Here is a 14,454-nt window from a genome sequence, read left to right as displayed (position 1 = left end):
ATGGGTAGGTATACCATTAGTTGAAATGACCAGTGAACACAGGACATCTTCCATGCTTTTAAATGTATTAAATGAATGACCATTATGGGAATTTGATGGGGCGAACAAATTGAAAACGATTGCTGATGCACCTCAGAAATAAAACATAATACATTGTTTTAAGGTAAAAGCTAAAATATGACGAAAGTTATAATTTAGTCCTACATATTGACAATTATGCAAATGTGGCATTTTTTTCTCAATTAGAGATGGGTGTACATATCATCTTATCACGCAATGGGCGACATTAACTGATCGAATCAAGAAACAACCAAAAAAGTGCGTCCAGCCTATCTCCTGGTGTGTGAAGTGTAGGGTCGCGGTTAGGATCCCTCTAGATTTGGGCTAATGGTCGGAATCGGAAGAAAATGTGTTTTTAATAGGCTGTTGAGCTTCGATTCAGTTTGCAGGATAGTATGTGACGTCGACAGTGAGGAGGCGATTGGCTGCGCACGATAGCGATGGAGAGGGGAGTGGGGTTGGCTAAAATTAAGAGCAGTGCAAAGATTCAACAGTCCGGATAAGACTTTGCCACTGGAGTGGAGACGCACAACGATTAGTCGGTTTTTAACAATGTGTCCAACGAGTCTAAAACGGAGAGTGTTTTAAGTTTGTTCTGTAATAGAGGAAGCGCATACCTTATTCAAAAAACAGTCGAAGTAGCTTCCATTTTTCAGCGTTTTTGTGTGCAGCCTGCCAATAAAACCACAGAGTTCACTCCGCGAGCGGTTTGTGCTTTTGGACGTTTTACTTGTACTACTCTCACCATGGAGTACACCTCTTCCCCGAAGCCACAGCTCTCCTCCAGGGCAAACGCGTTCTCGATAGCCGCTATCATGTCAAGTGGAAAAACGAAGGACAAGGAAACGGATGAAAACACCATCAAGCCACTTGGTAAGCCGATCGCGCACAGTGCCTTACATAGAATTCACATTTTCAATATAGCCTACAATCGAGCGTGATAGTTTTTTTCTTGGCTATATTGTTTGTTAGATTGTTTAAATCAATCTTGACGATTATGCTATGGGTTGTCTATAGGCCTAGCCCTATTTCTGAAGGCATAATGTTCTATGGGCATATGGGAAAATAACTGAGAACCTTAATTTAAGATATCTCACATGACTATATTTGTATAACCTTGGTCCAAATATTGGTCCAAAAATCAGGCAGTGCATAACCCCGTTCATAGACTGTCAGCAAAAGTTTCAATTTCAGATTGTATTAGTTGTATGTACGCGATACGCATGGGTATACAGCGTACAACGAAATGCTTACTTGCAGGTTCCATCTCGACAATGTAACAACAATAAGAAATAATAAAAGATATGAACATAAAGCAATATTGAACGAGCATAAAACAATATTGATGGATTTTACACATGTAGGGCTACAAAAATATGTATTCAGTAGGTCCATGGTTAACTGAATAGGCACTGAATGAAGCGTTTATTGTATCCAGTGTCAACAAAAAGTGTATGGACTAATGAAACAGAGCAACATTATATCAGAATGTTCTCTATCCAGAAATGTCATGCTGCGTTGGCTGTAGTGGTGCTTGCTGATAATTGCTAACATGTTGCTGAATATTTGATTTAATCAAGTTTACTTTTCAATTTATCCAAGAAAAAGGTCAAATGTAACATTTTCGTCAGATAAATATTAGCATTCGGTGAATACATGGAGACATGGGTTAGTAGACTAGACCTGTATGCAATTACTGACAAAGAAATATAACCCGGACATTGTTGTTAGCCACATTGCTGTTAGCCAGAACTATATCATTGTGAGCAAACATAAATATGTTGTTTTTGTGATTCAGTTGCACTTTTGAAATTTGTAGTAGGCTAATTTAATGTCGTTCAATAGAAATAAAATAGAAAAACCATTCATCTTAATTTTAATGTATATTCTTGCATTTGTCAAATACCCCTCACGTGTATTGATAATTATTTTAACTTATTTGAATACAAAACATTGTTTTGGAATGTATATATATATATATATATATATATATATATATATATATATATATATATATATATATATATAGGCTACTAGGCTCGTTGTTAATTGATACAATAATTCGTTCTACTACTTTCTAAAGCTAAATAATAATAACACATTTATGAAAATTTTTAAACAACTATGGCTATGAGTTAGTACATTGCTATAAACGTATAATAGGCTTTATATATATATATATATATATATATATATATATATATATATATATATATATATATATATATATATTAGCTGGGGTAAAAATCAACAAATGAAACCAGCATTTGAACATGGTGTTTTTTCATCCATAGAACAATTCGTGGAGAAGTCCTCCTGTAACCAAGGTTTGGGAGAGCTGTCTTCTCTAGATGGGCACGGAGATTTCAGCGGGAGCGCGCCTCCAGTGTGCACAGAGCCGCTGATCCCCACCACCCCCAGTGTTCCCAGCGAGGAGATGGCCAAAATTTCCTGCAGTTTAGAGACCAAGGAACTCTGGGACAAATTCCATGATCTCGGCACTGAGATGATCATCACAAAATCCGGAAGGTAAACTTCAATTTCTCACTGCAAAAACAAAAAGTGTTCCATGTTAAAGCGTGTGTGTACTATATTATCGAACCACGTAGGCCTATTGGCCTACTTTACTTTTTAAATGTGAACGACAATTATACCCTAATGTAGCCTAACACGCAAACTAAAGCTACATTTTATAATCCTGTTATAAGCCTATCTGATTATCCATGTCATATTAAGCATTGGGTAATTGGATGTTCTGTTTTGTATTTTGCAGGCTCAAGGAATAACATTTTTTAAATAAATATGTAGCCTTTAATAAGACTAATTTCGGCAGTTATTATGATTTTTTTTTTTTTTTACATATAACGTAAACTATGCGATAATTGCACCACAAATCATTGTAGCGCACCTGCCATGCGTGGAAATGTTTATAGCCTACGGGTAATTATGTCATCGAGTTACAACTCCAAATGTGAATAAATATTAACACCATTTAAGCAAAAATACTTTCCTCGAAAAACGTACTGCTGTTCAAAACATATTGTAGGCAAATATTCTCCCTCCCATGAATATCTATTCAAAAATATATAGGGAATATGCCTCACGCTAAAAACATGTTTAATCAAATAGCCTACAGATAAAGGAAACACATAAACCTCATACAAAACGGGAGCTATTGATAATATTTATGGACAAAGGAATTCAGTGAAATATGACTCTCATCATCTTATATTTTACTTGGAGCAGAGGTTTGAGTAAATATTTACCTCTCAGCGAAAATGGTTGGCGTGGGTTTGTGTCGTCGTTGTGTTTACCGTCTCTCTTCCCCTCCAACAGAAGAATGTTCCCCACCATCCGTGTGTCCTTCTCGGGGGTGGACCCCAACGCCAAATACATCGTGCTGATGGACATTGTCCCGGTCGACAACAAACGCTACCGCTACGCCTACCACAGGTCGTCCTGGCTCGTGGCGGGCAAGGCGGACCCTCCTCTGCCTGCACGGTGGGCAACTTTTTTTTGTCTCGTCTCTCATCACAGCGAGGCTTTTATGCACGAGTCGTTAATGTCAAAATCATTCACAAAATTGTGTGTGGTAGTAGCCAATGACGCCAATTATTGTTATATGGATAGCAAATACACTATATGGCGTAGATAAATACATTTTGGAAGTCTTTTTTAACTTGACCGACAAAAGGTCTGCATTGGAACAAATCCGTCCTTTTGATTTTGAATAGTATGATAATATGTTTTTCTGTGTGTTTGCATGGGCCTTTTCAATTATAAAATGTATTTTAATATACATATTGTATTAATATTGCAGGTTATACGTGCACCCTGACTCTCCTTTCACTGGGGAACAGCTGCTCAAACAAATGGTGTCTTTCGAGAAAGTAAAGCTCACCAACAACGAACTGGACCAACATGGACACGTATGTTATTGATTTGTCATTGGTATTGAAACATTGATGCATATTCATGTTATTTCTGACATGAACTGAAACATGAAATCATTAGAAGGCTGTATAGCCTAACCCGAGAAAAATCCCATGCAGGCTATCCTCATCATATAACTGATCAAGGACTCGTGGATAGTTTCCCCGTGGAATATTGGATTCATAATTATTATCTCAAAGTGTAAACAATATTGACAAATTAAAATGATAATTTGGGGGATATTTCTAAAAGATGTACTGGAATTGTGTTTAGATGGGATGATAACGGTTTAAATAAATAAACATACTTGCAGGTGATTTATGAAATAATTGCTCTGTAAACTTTCCATCAAATCTCGTGGAATTTTCCCATGGGAAATCATTTTTTCCAAATCTCTTTCACATGTTATTGGGAAATTAAATGTTGTCAACTGTAAATCAGAGACGTGTTGGATTCAAAATCCACATGTTGCTTTGTTTCACCTGTTAAGATCCAGTTGCATTTTATAATTTAAATTAATATTTTCTTGATATTCAAATCATCTTTTTTTCTGAAAGGGAAATTAATACGGCCTACATTTTAACGAGAAGCAGAAACACGTGCTAAACTAAAGCACAGCCTATAGTGCAGAAACGAAAACAATAATGGAATATGTGTCCCATGCAACACCATTAATTTATATTCTAAACATTATTAGACTAACATCATACACTGATTAGCCTACACCATACCACCATACCAAACCAACAGATTGTGCGGAAAAATGGCTCCTTGAATTTACAAACAGGTTACATTTTGAGGGCATGTCCGTGGAATTCGATAGATAAAAATAGTAGGCCTATAGGCGATAGCAAAGCGATGTGATGACCACACCAGATAGATATTTGCTAAACAATGTGAATGATGTCATGGGATTTTGATTTTCATGACGCAAGTAAAGACCCATAAAGCTGATTGCTTCCTATACAAGTTCAAGTTGAGATGTGTCAATTGTGAGAATTTTAGCTGAATGTTGATGAAGGCAGGCAGGAACTCCTAGTTCTTAGGACACCATACCACACCACATCTCCTTTGCCCAGTACAGTCTCACATACAGTATACAGTATGAATCTAGATCTGAACCAGAGTATAGCAGACTAACTCCCCATAGCCACACAGTAACACAATATAACATTCTTGCTGAGCCACTGTATAGGCTATGGAGTCAGATAAAGGAGAAATGCTCTTCATCAAATCAAATTGTACTTGTCACATGCTTTGTAAACAGCAGGTGTAGACTAACAGTGAAAAGCTTACTTATGGGTCCTTTTCCAACAATGCAAAGTTAAAAATAAAGATAACAAATATAAAATTAAAATATAAATACCGTAAATACATGAATGAGGAATACTGCAAATACATGAATGAGGAATACTGCAAATACATGAATGAGGAATACTGCAAATACATGAATGAGGAATACTGCAAATACATGAATGAGGAATACTGCAAATACATGAATGAGGAATACTGCAAATACATGAATGAGGAATACTGCAAATACATGAATGAGGAATACTGTAAATACATGAATGAGGAATACTGTAAATACATGAATGAAGAATACTGTAAATACATGAATGAAGAATACTGTAAATACATGAATAACAATAATGAGGAAAAATAACATGGCTATATACAGGGAGTACCAGTACCTATGTGATGTGCAGGGGTACGAGGTAATTGAGGTAGATATGTAGATATACTGTGCATTGGGAAAGTATGCAGACCCCTTTACCTACCTTTTCCACATTTTGTAACGGTACAGCTTTATTCTAAAATATATTAAATCATTTTTCCCCCTCCTCAATGTACACACAGTACCCCATCAAGACAAAGCAAAAATCGTGTTTTAGTAATTTTAGGAAATGTAAAAAATGTTTTCAAATTATATTAACATAAGTATTCAGACCATTTACTCAGTACTTTATCGAAGCACCTTTGGCAGCGATTACAGCATCTGGTCTTCCTGAGTATGACGCAACAAGCTTGGCACACCTCTATTTAGGGAGTTTCTCCCATTCTTCTCTGCAGATCCTCTCAAGCTCTGTCATGTTGGATGGGGATTGTCGCTGCACAGCTATTTTCAGGTCACTCCAGAGATGTTCGATCGGGTTCAAGTCCGGGCTCTGGCTGGGTCACTCAAGGACATTCAGAGACTTGTCCTGAAGCCACTCCTGCGTTGTCTTGGTTGTGTGCTTAGGGTCGTTGTTCTGTTGGAAGGTGAACCTTCGCCCCCAGTCTGAGGTCCAAAGCGATCTTGGGAAGGTTTTCATCAAGGATACTGTATCTCTGTACTTTGCTCCCTTCATCTTTACCTCGATCCTGACTTGTCTCCCAGTCCCTGCCGCTGAAAAACGTCCCCACAGCATGATGCTGTCACCTTCACTGTAGGGATGATGCCAGGTTTCCTCCAGACGTGACGCTTGGCATTCAGGCCAAAGAGTTCAATCTTGGTTTCATAAGAACAGACAATCTTGTTTCTCATGGTCTGAGAGTTCTTTAGGTGCTTTTGGCAAATTCCAAGCGGAAGGTCATGTGTCTTTTACTGTCTGGCAACTCTACAATAAAGGCCAGATTGGTTGAGTGCTGCTCTAGGAAGAGTCTTGGTGTTTCCAAGCTTCTTCCATTTAAGAATGATGGAGGCCACTGTGTTCTCGGGGACCTTCAATGCAGCAAAAAAATTTGGTACCCTTCCCCAGATCTGTGCCATGACACAATCCTGTCTCGGAGCTCTACGGACAATTCCTTCGACCTCATGGCTTGGTTTTTGCTCTGACATGCACTGTCAACTGTGGGACCTTTATATAGACAGGTGTGTGTGCCTTTCCAAATCATGTCCTCTCAATTGAATTCACCATATGTGGACTCCAATCAAGCTGTCAAAACATCTCAAGGATGAAACAGGATGCACCAGGATGCAACAGGAGCTCAATTTCGAGTCTACTAGCAAAGGGTCTGAAAACTTCTTTAAATAAGGTATTTCTGTTTTTTATTTGTTATTCATTTTCAAAAATGTCTAAAAACCTGTTTTTCGCTTTGTCATTATGGGGTATTGTGTGTAGATTGATAAGGGTACAAATGTACTTTAATCAATTTTAGAATCAGGCTGTAATGTAACAAAATGTGGAAAAAGTGAAGGGCTCTGAATACTTTCCGAATGCACTGTAGGTGAGGGTAAAGTGACTAGCCAGCAGCATAGACAATAAACTGAGCTGCAGCAGAAGTGTATGTGGTGTTTATGTTTGTGTGCGTGTGGTGTCAGTATGCATGTGTACAGTACACATTATGTGTTTGTGGGCATATGTAGTGTGTGTACGTGTATGTGTGTGTTGGGATGTCAGTGTAAGTATGTGTAAGTGTGTGGGTAGAGTTCCAGGCAGGTACTTCCTGATAGTGTTTTTGTTTGTAAGCAGGAGAATATAGTAATGGTCTGATTTGCCAAAGGGAGGGCCTTGTAAGCAGGAAGCAGGAGGATAGAGTTATGGTCTGATTTGCCAAAGGGAGGGCCTTGTAAGCAGGAAGCAGGAGGATAGAGTTATGGTCTGATTTGCCTTGTAAGCAGGAAGCAGGAGGATAGAGTAATGGTCTGATTTGCCTTGTAAGCAGGAAGCAGGAGGATAGAGTAATGGTCTGATTTGCCAAAGGGAGGGCCTTGTAAGCAGGAAGCAGGAGGATAGAGTAATGGTCTGATTTGCCAAAGGGAGGGCCTTGTAAGCAGGAAGCAGGAGGATAGAGTAATGGTCTGATTTGCCAAAGGGAGGGCCTTGTAAGCAGGAAGCAGGAGGATAGAGTTATGGTCTGATTTGCCTTGTAAGCAGGAAGCAGGAGGATAGAGTTATGGTCTGATTTGCCAAAGGGAGGGCCTTGTAAGCAGGAAGCAGAAGGATAGAGTTATGGTCTGATTTGCCAAAGGCAGGGCCCTGTAAGCATTTCTGTGTGTGGAATAAAGGTGATCTAAAGTTGTCACCTCTAGTTCCACAAGTGACATGCTGGTAAAAATGTCAAACGGATTTCAGATTCCCTGCTGTAAAATCACCGGCCACGAGAAACTCTGCCTCTGAATGTGTATTTCTTATTCGAGTATAACTCTATGCAGCTTGTTGAGTGCTGTCTTAGTGCCAGCATCGGGATTTGTGATGGTAAATAGACAGCTATGAAAAATATAGATAGAAGTATGGTCTGCAACTTATCATGAGGTATTCTAACCCAGGAGAGCAAAAACTTGAGACTTCTTTAACATTAGAGAATGTGCACCAGATGTTTTTAACAAAGAGACACACCCCTCCTCCCTTCGTCTTACATGAGTCTGCCATCCAGTCTTGACGATGCATCAAAAAACCAGCATGGTGTATATCCATGTCCTTGTTCAGCCACCACTCTGAGAAACGTAGGATATTACAGTTTTTAATGTCCCGTTGATAGGATAGTCTTGAACAGAGCTCATCCAGTTTGTTCTTCAGTGACTCTGCACGTTCACCAACTTCTCAGACTCCATAGTGTTAACATGTTTATCTTTTCACACTCCTCTCTACTGCCACCCCAGTCATCCTCTCTCACTCTATCACCTTGCCTCTTCTATCACTATGCTCTCTCTTTCTACTTCCTGTCATTTCTCTCATTCTCTCTCCTCTATCTAACCCAGTGTTTTGCCCTCTCTGTGTCTCTATAGATCATACTAAACTCCATGCATAAGTACCAGCCCCGGGTCCACATCATCAAGAAGAAGGACCACACCGCCTCCCTTCTCAACCTCAAGTCAGAGGAGTTCCGCACCTTCGTTTTCACAGAGACTGTCTTTACCGCGGTCACAGCCTACCAGAACCAGCTGGTGAGCAGTAAATCACTGCTTAACTGTTCTGTACCAGGGTCTTATTTATTAATGCACACAATGTAAAACCAAAACAAGCGTTTCGTATTTGACTACAGTTACTCCCTTCTCCTTTCTTCCGTATGGTGCCTAGTGAACATGACCCAGGGGTCACCAGGGAGGACGTGTTCTGTTGCTGGATAGTGTTTACGGGTAGAGACAATATGTTGAATATAGGGGGTTGTGTGGCTGGTTTACAGACAACATGCATAGGGAGTGTGTTCAGCTCTGTCTAAAGCCAGTTTTGCCACCCAGGTTATCCCTTACTCCCTTTGTGTGTTTAGTCTGGCTATCCCATGGAAAAAGATAGAGAGAGCGAGACAGACAGACAGAAAGGGAGAGGGATAAGAGTCTGAGACAGAGAGAAAGGAGAAAATAGCATCTAATCTGTTTGCGGGCCTCTTTCTTCCCAGATAACCAAGCTGAAGATCGACAGCAACCCGTTTGCGAAAGGCTTCCGAGACTCCTCCCGACTGACGGACATGGAGAGGTACAGGGAATTTGATGTCTTTGCCTGTTTGTTTATTTCTGTCCGGCGAGGATAAGATATACAGGGGAATGGAACTGGGAGAGAGGGGTGAGAGTAGTCATGTTAGGAGCTATGGAGCTATGTACTCATTAGCAAGTGCACATGCCGTGTTGTTTATTTATTTCTGCTCATTAGGAGTGTGTGCGTGTGGAGGGGGGATATGCATGTGTGTGTGTGTGCTCGTGTGTGTGTGTGTGTGGGGAGGGGGTACAGTTTTGCATACATGTGTGTGTATGTTACAGAGAAATTGAGAGAAAAAGGAGGAGAGGGGACACTGAATTCGTTTTGCAACTAGATGAAGGACTGTTACTGGATAGTGTTGGTTTTTATTTCAATGCCAGTAATTGTCTGAAATGTTTGTTTCTATAAATATCTTGTGGTTATCTGAGTGACTTCCCAGTGTGCATTGCCAACCCACCCTATTATAAACTTTGGGCTAACACACACACACACACACACACACACACACACACACACACACACACACACACACACACACACACACACACACACACACACACACACACACACACACACACACACACACACACACACACACACACACACACACACACACACACACACACACAGTCCTTCCAAAGGATTTCATGACCTACAGCCAAACAAACACACCTTTTTTTTGAACGACCAATTCCAGCACTGTTGCCAAAATCAGATGATAAATCAGACCATCTCAGGCCATTTCCCAACAAAACAAGCAAGGGTAAAGACTGCCAAGAGACAGCCGGACAACCAACTCCCCCTTTCTGGCTGTCTCTTTTTGAGGGCTGTGAATTAGATCTGATCAATTGATCTTCAGGGAGCTGCAGAAATCACATTAGTCTGGAGTCAGCCACTGCACTAAAACACAGTGTAATTTGATTGGCTGCTGTGACTGATTGAAACCAGCCCCCTGCGTCGTGGCCTACTGTGGCCTCTGTGCCGGACAGGCCAGAGCTGATAAAAACACACACATTTGTACTGCGCTGCTGACAGATATTGCACTTTCCTAACCTAATTGGGGAGCTAATGTGGACGCATGGCTCTTGTGATGCAGACCACTCCTGTCCAAACGACCCTTCCTCCTCCACCACCACCATATCTGTCCCTCTCTGTGTCACTGAGACGCTGTCTGACAAGACTCGCAGGAAATAATGCACTTTTTTGTTAGAGTACACACACTAGGACTAAGACACACACACTGCTTTAATTATGTACGTTGATACTTAGAAAAGAAGGATCTTTGCTTTAATGCCTCAAAGAGGTATCAAAACGATTGAAAAATGTTGTTGTGTATTCTGGGCTTTTCTATCTTTATCTACATTATGTGTGATTTTGTTGCACTGGGATTTTATAGACCGTACATTTGCCTTTATAACTAAAATGTTATGGGCTCGTTATTTTTACATACCAAATGTATACAGATATATTGACTGTGTGCAGTTGTATTGTGTGTGCTGATATATTGTGTATCTATTGTCTACATACTGTACATTCAGCATTGTCTGTCACCAGTGTAACTATAAAAGATATAATTTGGGTTATAGGTTACTGCAAAGACATGATATATCTTGGTGAGTTGTTTTGGGGTATTGGTGTGAATGTAGATACAGTATATATTGGACTGAATGTACATTTTATATTAGAAAAGGATATTTCCATATTTTGATGTGAATGTACCAATATGTTTAAGAGTGAACATAGAGATATATTTTGGGCCTTTCTCTTTGGTTTTTGCTGCAGGGAAAGTGTTGAGAGTTTGATCCACAAGCACTCGTACGCACGGTCACCAATACGCACCTACGCAGGTGAGGAGGAGACACTGGGGGATGACGGCCATGCCGCACACAGGGGTAAGAGAGTTTGTCACACACTGATGATGTCATCACACACGTTTCACAAGATGCACATCATGCTAATGAGCCAAATTAGTGTCGTTCAGTGTTACTACTACTACGTTATTTTACTAAATAATTCAAACAACCGTCATTCACATAAATGGACCAATAGAATGCTGCTGAGTCAATGTAGTGCAACATCAATGACAGTATTATAGTAAGAGGTCTCTAACAGCGTTTCTCCATCTCTTTCTAAGGTTCTGCGTTCACCGCCTCTGACAACCTCTCCCTGAGCTCCTGGGTCACCGCCACCTCTGGTTTCTCAGGCTTCCAGCACCCCCAGTCCCTCTCTGCCATGGGCTCCAGCAGCACCTCCATGGCCAACCCCTTGCCCCACCCCATGCAGGGCTCCCTGCCCCCCTACAGCCGGCTGGGCATGCCCCTGACACACTCAGCCCTGGCGGGCACCATGCAGGGCAGCGGGCCCTCCTTCCCCTCCTTCCACATGCCCCGCTACCACCACTACTTCCAGCAGGGCCCCTACGCTGCCATCCAGGGACTGCGCCACTCCTCCACCGTCATGACCCCCTTTGTATGACTCCCTCTGGGGTGACTGCCTGGCCGAGTAGCCCCTCATCAGCTACAACTACGTTTATAGACACACCTGCACACACAAGTAGATAAACTCACCGATCTGTCCCCTTCAGCATCATCACCCATCGTCACCACCATGTCCTTGTAAATAATAAGCCCTCTGGCCGAGGCGACTGACTGGACGACCTGGAGAGGCTGCCTGGCTGCTGTCCTGCATGCTGACAGCTGAACCGGAGAGGAAACAGACTCCTACGGGACCTGGTGGAACAGACACAGAGACCCACAGACTGATATGAACACTAGATATGTACACTATTGACCTGCATATGAACATTTACGACCCAGATATGAAAACTGATGATCCAGGTATAAAAAATAAAAAAATCAACAACAGAGATGCTGAGGAATGATGACCATGCAATGCACAGTGATGCGTTGTGGGAAATAGGTAATGGTCTGCTTGTGATGACTGTCGTTTGCCCCTGCCCTCCAACTGTTAGTCACAATGTTCATTTTGCACCCACTCTCCAGAAAAGCATGGACAGGAGAACCAGTGAACTGTCTGGCTTATGGACATTAGAACCAGAGGGTGTGGTAATTGTTCGTTCTCTCACAGCTTCTGGGGAAAATGAAGAATACGGGACTCCAAAAGTTATGGGCGTGTACAAATTCTAATCCTGGGCACCGCTTGTGGCCACAGAGGAGAACTGTCTTCACTCCAGCTGCTGGTGCATGGAGGAATGGCAGCCATTTTTGACTGAGTCAAAGGATTCCCACAGCTTGCTGACCAAAACTCACAGGGACGGTAGAGGCAACATCCCTCCTCTCCTGCTTGAACTCAAACTCTGTTAAGCTTCCTCTGCATGCAGAATCCTATAGCCTCCTCCAGTCAGGTTGGCTGTTGCCATGGTAGTCAGATTTGTGCACATAGATGCCCTAGAGACAGAGAGAAGCCAATTGTTTCTTTCCCATCTATAAAGCCAGCCATGTGTACAGTGAAGAAGTTATAGTGGAAGATGATCATGTTTGATAGCAGTACATAAATATATCCACACTATACAAACACACAGGACAGAAACTATAATACTAATGTCACATGACAGTGTCATATCATAGGACGCATGCTGCTGCAACAGATAACACAGAAAACAGAAGACCCTGACCGGGTCTCAAACTACTTTGTCAGTTTCCTTTGTCATCCAAAAAGCTTATATTCACCTCATACCATTTTATGTACTGCATCCAATTAGATTTGTGAGGTCAATGAAAAGAGATGTTAGTTCATGTCTCACGTGTGACTGGGCCCTAGAAGACCTTTATATCAAAGTCACAGAGCGTTAAAATCACACTACGTCGTCACGTATCCCCAACACCAGCAGATTGGCTTCTCTAACCATTCAATGGCAAATCAGTAATGTATCAATGAAGTACCAAGAGGGAGAGAAAACCTGCAGACTCTGCAGCCCTGAAAGGCTAAGATGGACTTTCTCTTGCTGTATTGGCCGGAAGCCTGATTCACTACCTAACCAATACCTAACCTCTGGCGCCACACTATAGCCTGATTACTGTAGCCTGATCTATGTCTGCCTCAGGCTGTGTCGACACTACAGCACTCTGGGAGAAAGTCCACACCTGTAAATAATGACTCAGTGGTGCCTCCATCTATTTTGGTCGTCACGTCATTGGCGATTCATCAAGCTAGCCCCTTCTAACCAAAATGACACAGAAGCTAAGATGGTGACACAAAACGCAGTGTATGCATCTGTGCCTTTGTAGTGCCACTCCTCTAAAAATAAAGAATACTTGCAGATGGATTCATCCATTCAATGATGTCTCATACAGTTTGTTACCACAGTAAAACCAATGTTATTGTAAAATGCTGTTCCTATTTTGGCAAGAAAAAGACACCCAAGGCAGCTTTGTAAACCTCTAATTCACAGCTAAGACATCCTGAAAATTATTTTTAGTATGAAGATCTCTCTTTCAGGGGGAAAATGGGACAAAATTGGATTGAAGTGAAGGTCTAATACAGTCTTTCATTGTTGGTTTTGGCGTCTCTCAATTTCTTTATGCTGAAGAAACCAATCACATGGAGCCAAAAAACATGCTACAATTTGTCCATATTATTGTGGGCACTAACTCTGCATGTAGCTTCATTACTGTTCCCACTTACTCACCATTTGTCCATATTATTGTGGGCACTAACTCTGCATGTAGCTTCATTACTGTTCCCACTTACTCACCATTTGCAAACCATGTGTCCACAAGCAGACAGCAGGTTTGGAGTTGGAATGAGTTTTGCAGGATTTTTTGTGTTGAAAACGTGTTGATGGACAACTCTCAGTAGCCTACACAATGCATGGACTTGGAGGCTTTATCGAGGTGCTATCAAACATGATGATTGCCAGTGATGGCATTAACTCTAAGGCTTTCAGTTGAAGGAGGCAAGTGTTTTCATTGTTAAACAATTTTAGCATAAGAACTCTAACAAAGGTCTTCAATTGGTGTTCTCTTCAATCTATAGCCTACGTCTGGACTTCACTCCCCATCTTTCAACATGTCCTGGTGTATGCAGCTGACAATCTCGCCAA

General features: G+C 41.3%; 1 protein-coding gene across 3 annotated transcripts; it reads left to right on the top strand.

The window, feature by feature from the left end:
- The first annotated feature begins 536 nt into the window (after positions 1 to 536).
- On the top strand, positions 537 to 13,685 carry LOC109903632 (T-box transcription factor TBX20). Of its 3 annotated transcripts, XM_031789228.1 has the most exons (9): positions 537 to 933; positions 2,355 to 2,589; positions 3,397 to 3,561; positions 3,881 to 3,989; positions 8,705 to 8,863; positions 9,316 to 9,392; positions 10,979 to 11,005; positions 11,175 to 11,284; positions 11,527 to 13,685. In XM_031789228.1, the coding sequence occupies exons 1-9, from the start codon at positions 807 to 809 to the stop codon at positions 11,865 to 11,867; spliced, it is 1,350 nt and encodes a 449-aa protein (XP_031645088.1). In that variant the 5' UTR covers positions 537 to 806; the 3' UTR covers positions 11,868 to 13,685. The 3 variants fall into 3 exon arrangements, with proteins under 3 accessions (XP_031645088.1, XP_031645098.1, XP_031645093.1); XM_031789238.1 differs by lacking the exon at positions 10,979 to 11,005; XM_031789233.1 differs by lacking the exon at positions 10,979 to 11,005 and having other exon boundaries at positions 11,172 to 11,284.
- Positions 13,686 to 14,454: the final 769 nt, after the last annotated feature.

This window comes from Oncorhynchus kisutch, linkage group LG2, assembly GCF_002021735.2.
Source record: "Oncorhynchus kisutch isolate 150728-3 linkage group LG2, Okis_V2, whole genome shotgun sequence".
Lineage (NCBI taxonomy): Eukaryota > Metazoa > Chordata > Actinopteri > Salmoniformes > Salmonidae > Oncorhynchus > Oncorhynchus kisutch.
Note: the sequence above shows the minus strand (reverse complement) of the source record. Positions and strands in the feature narration are given on the sequence as shown.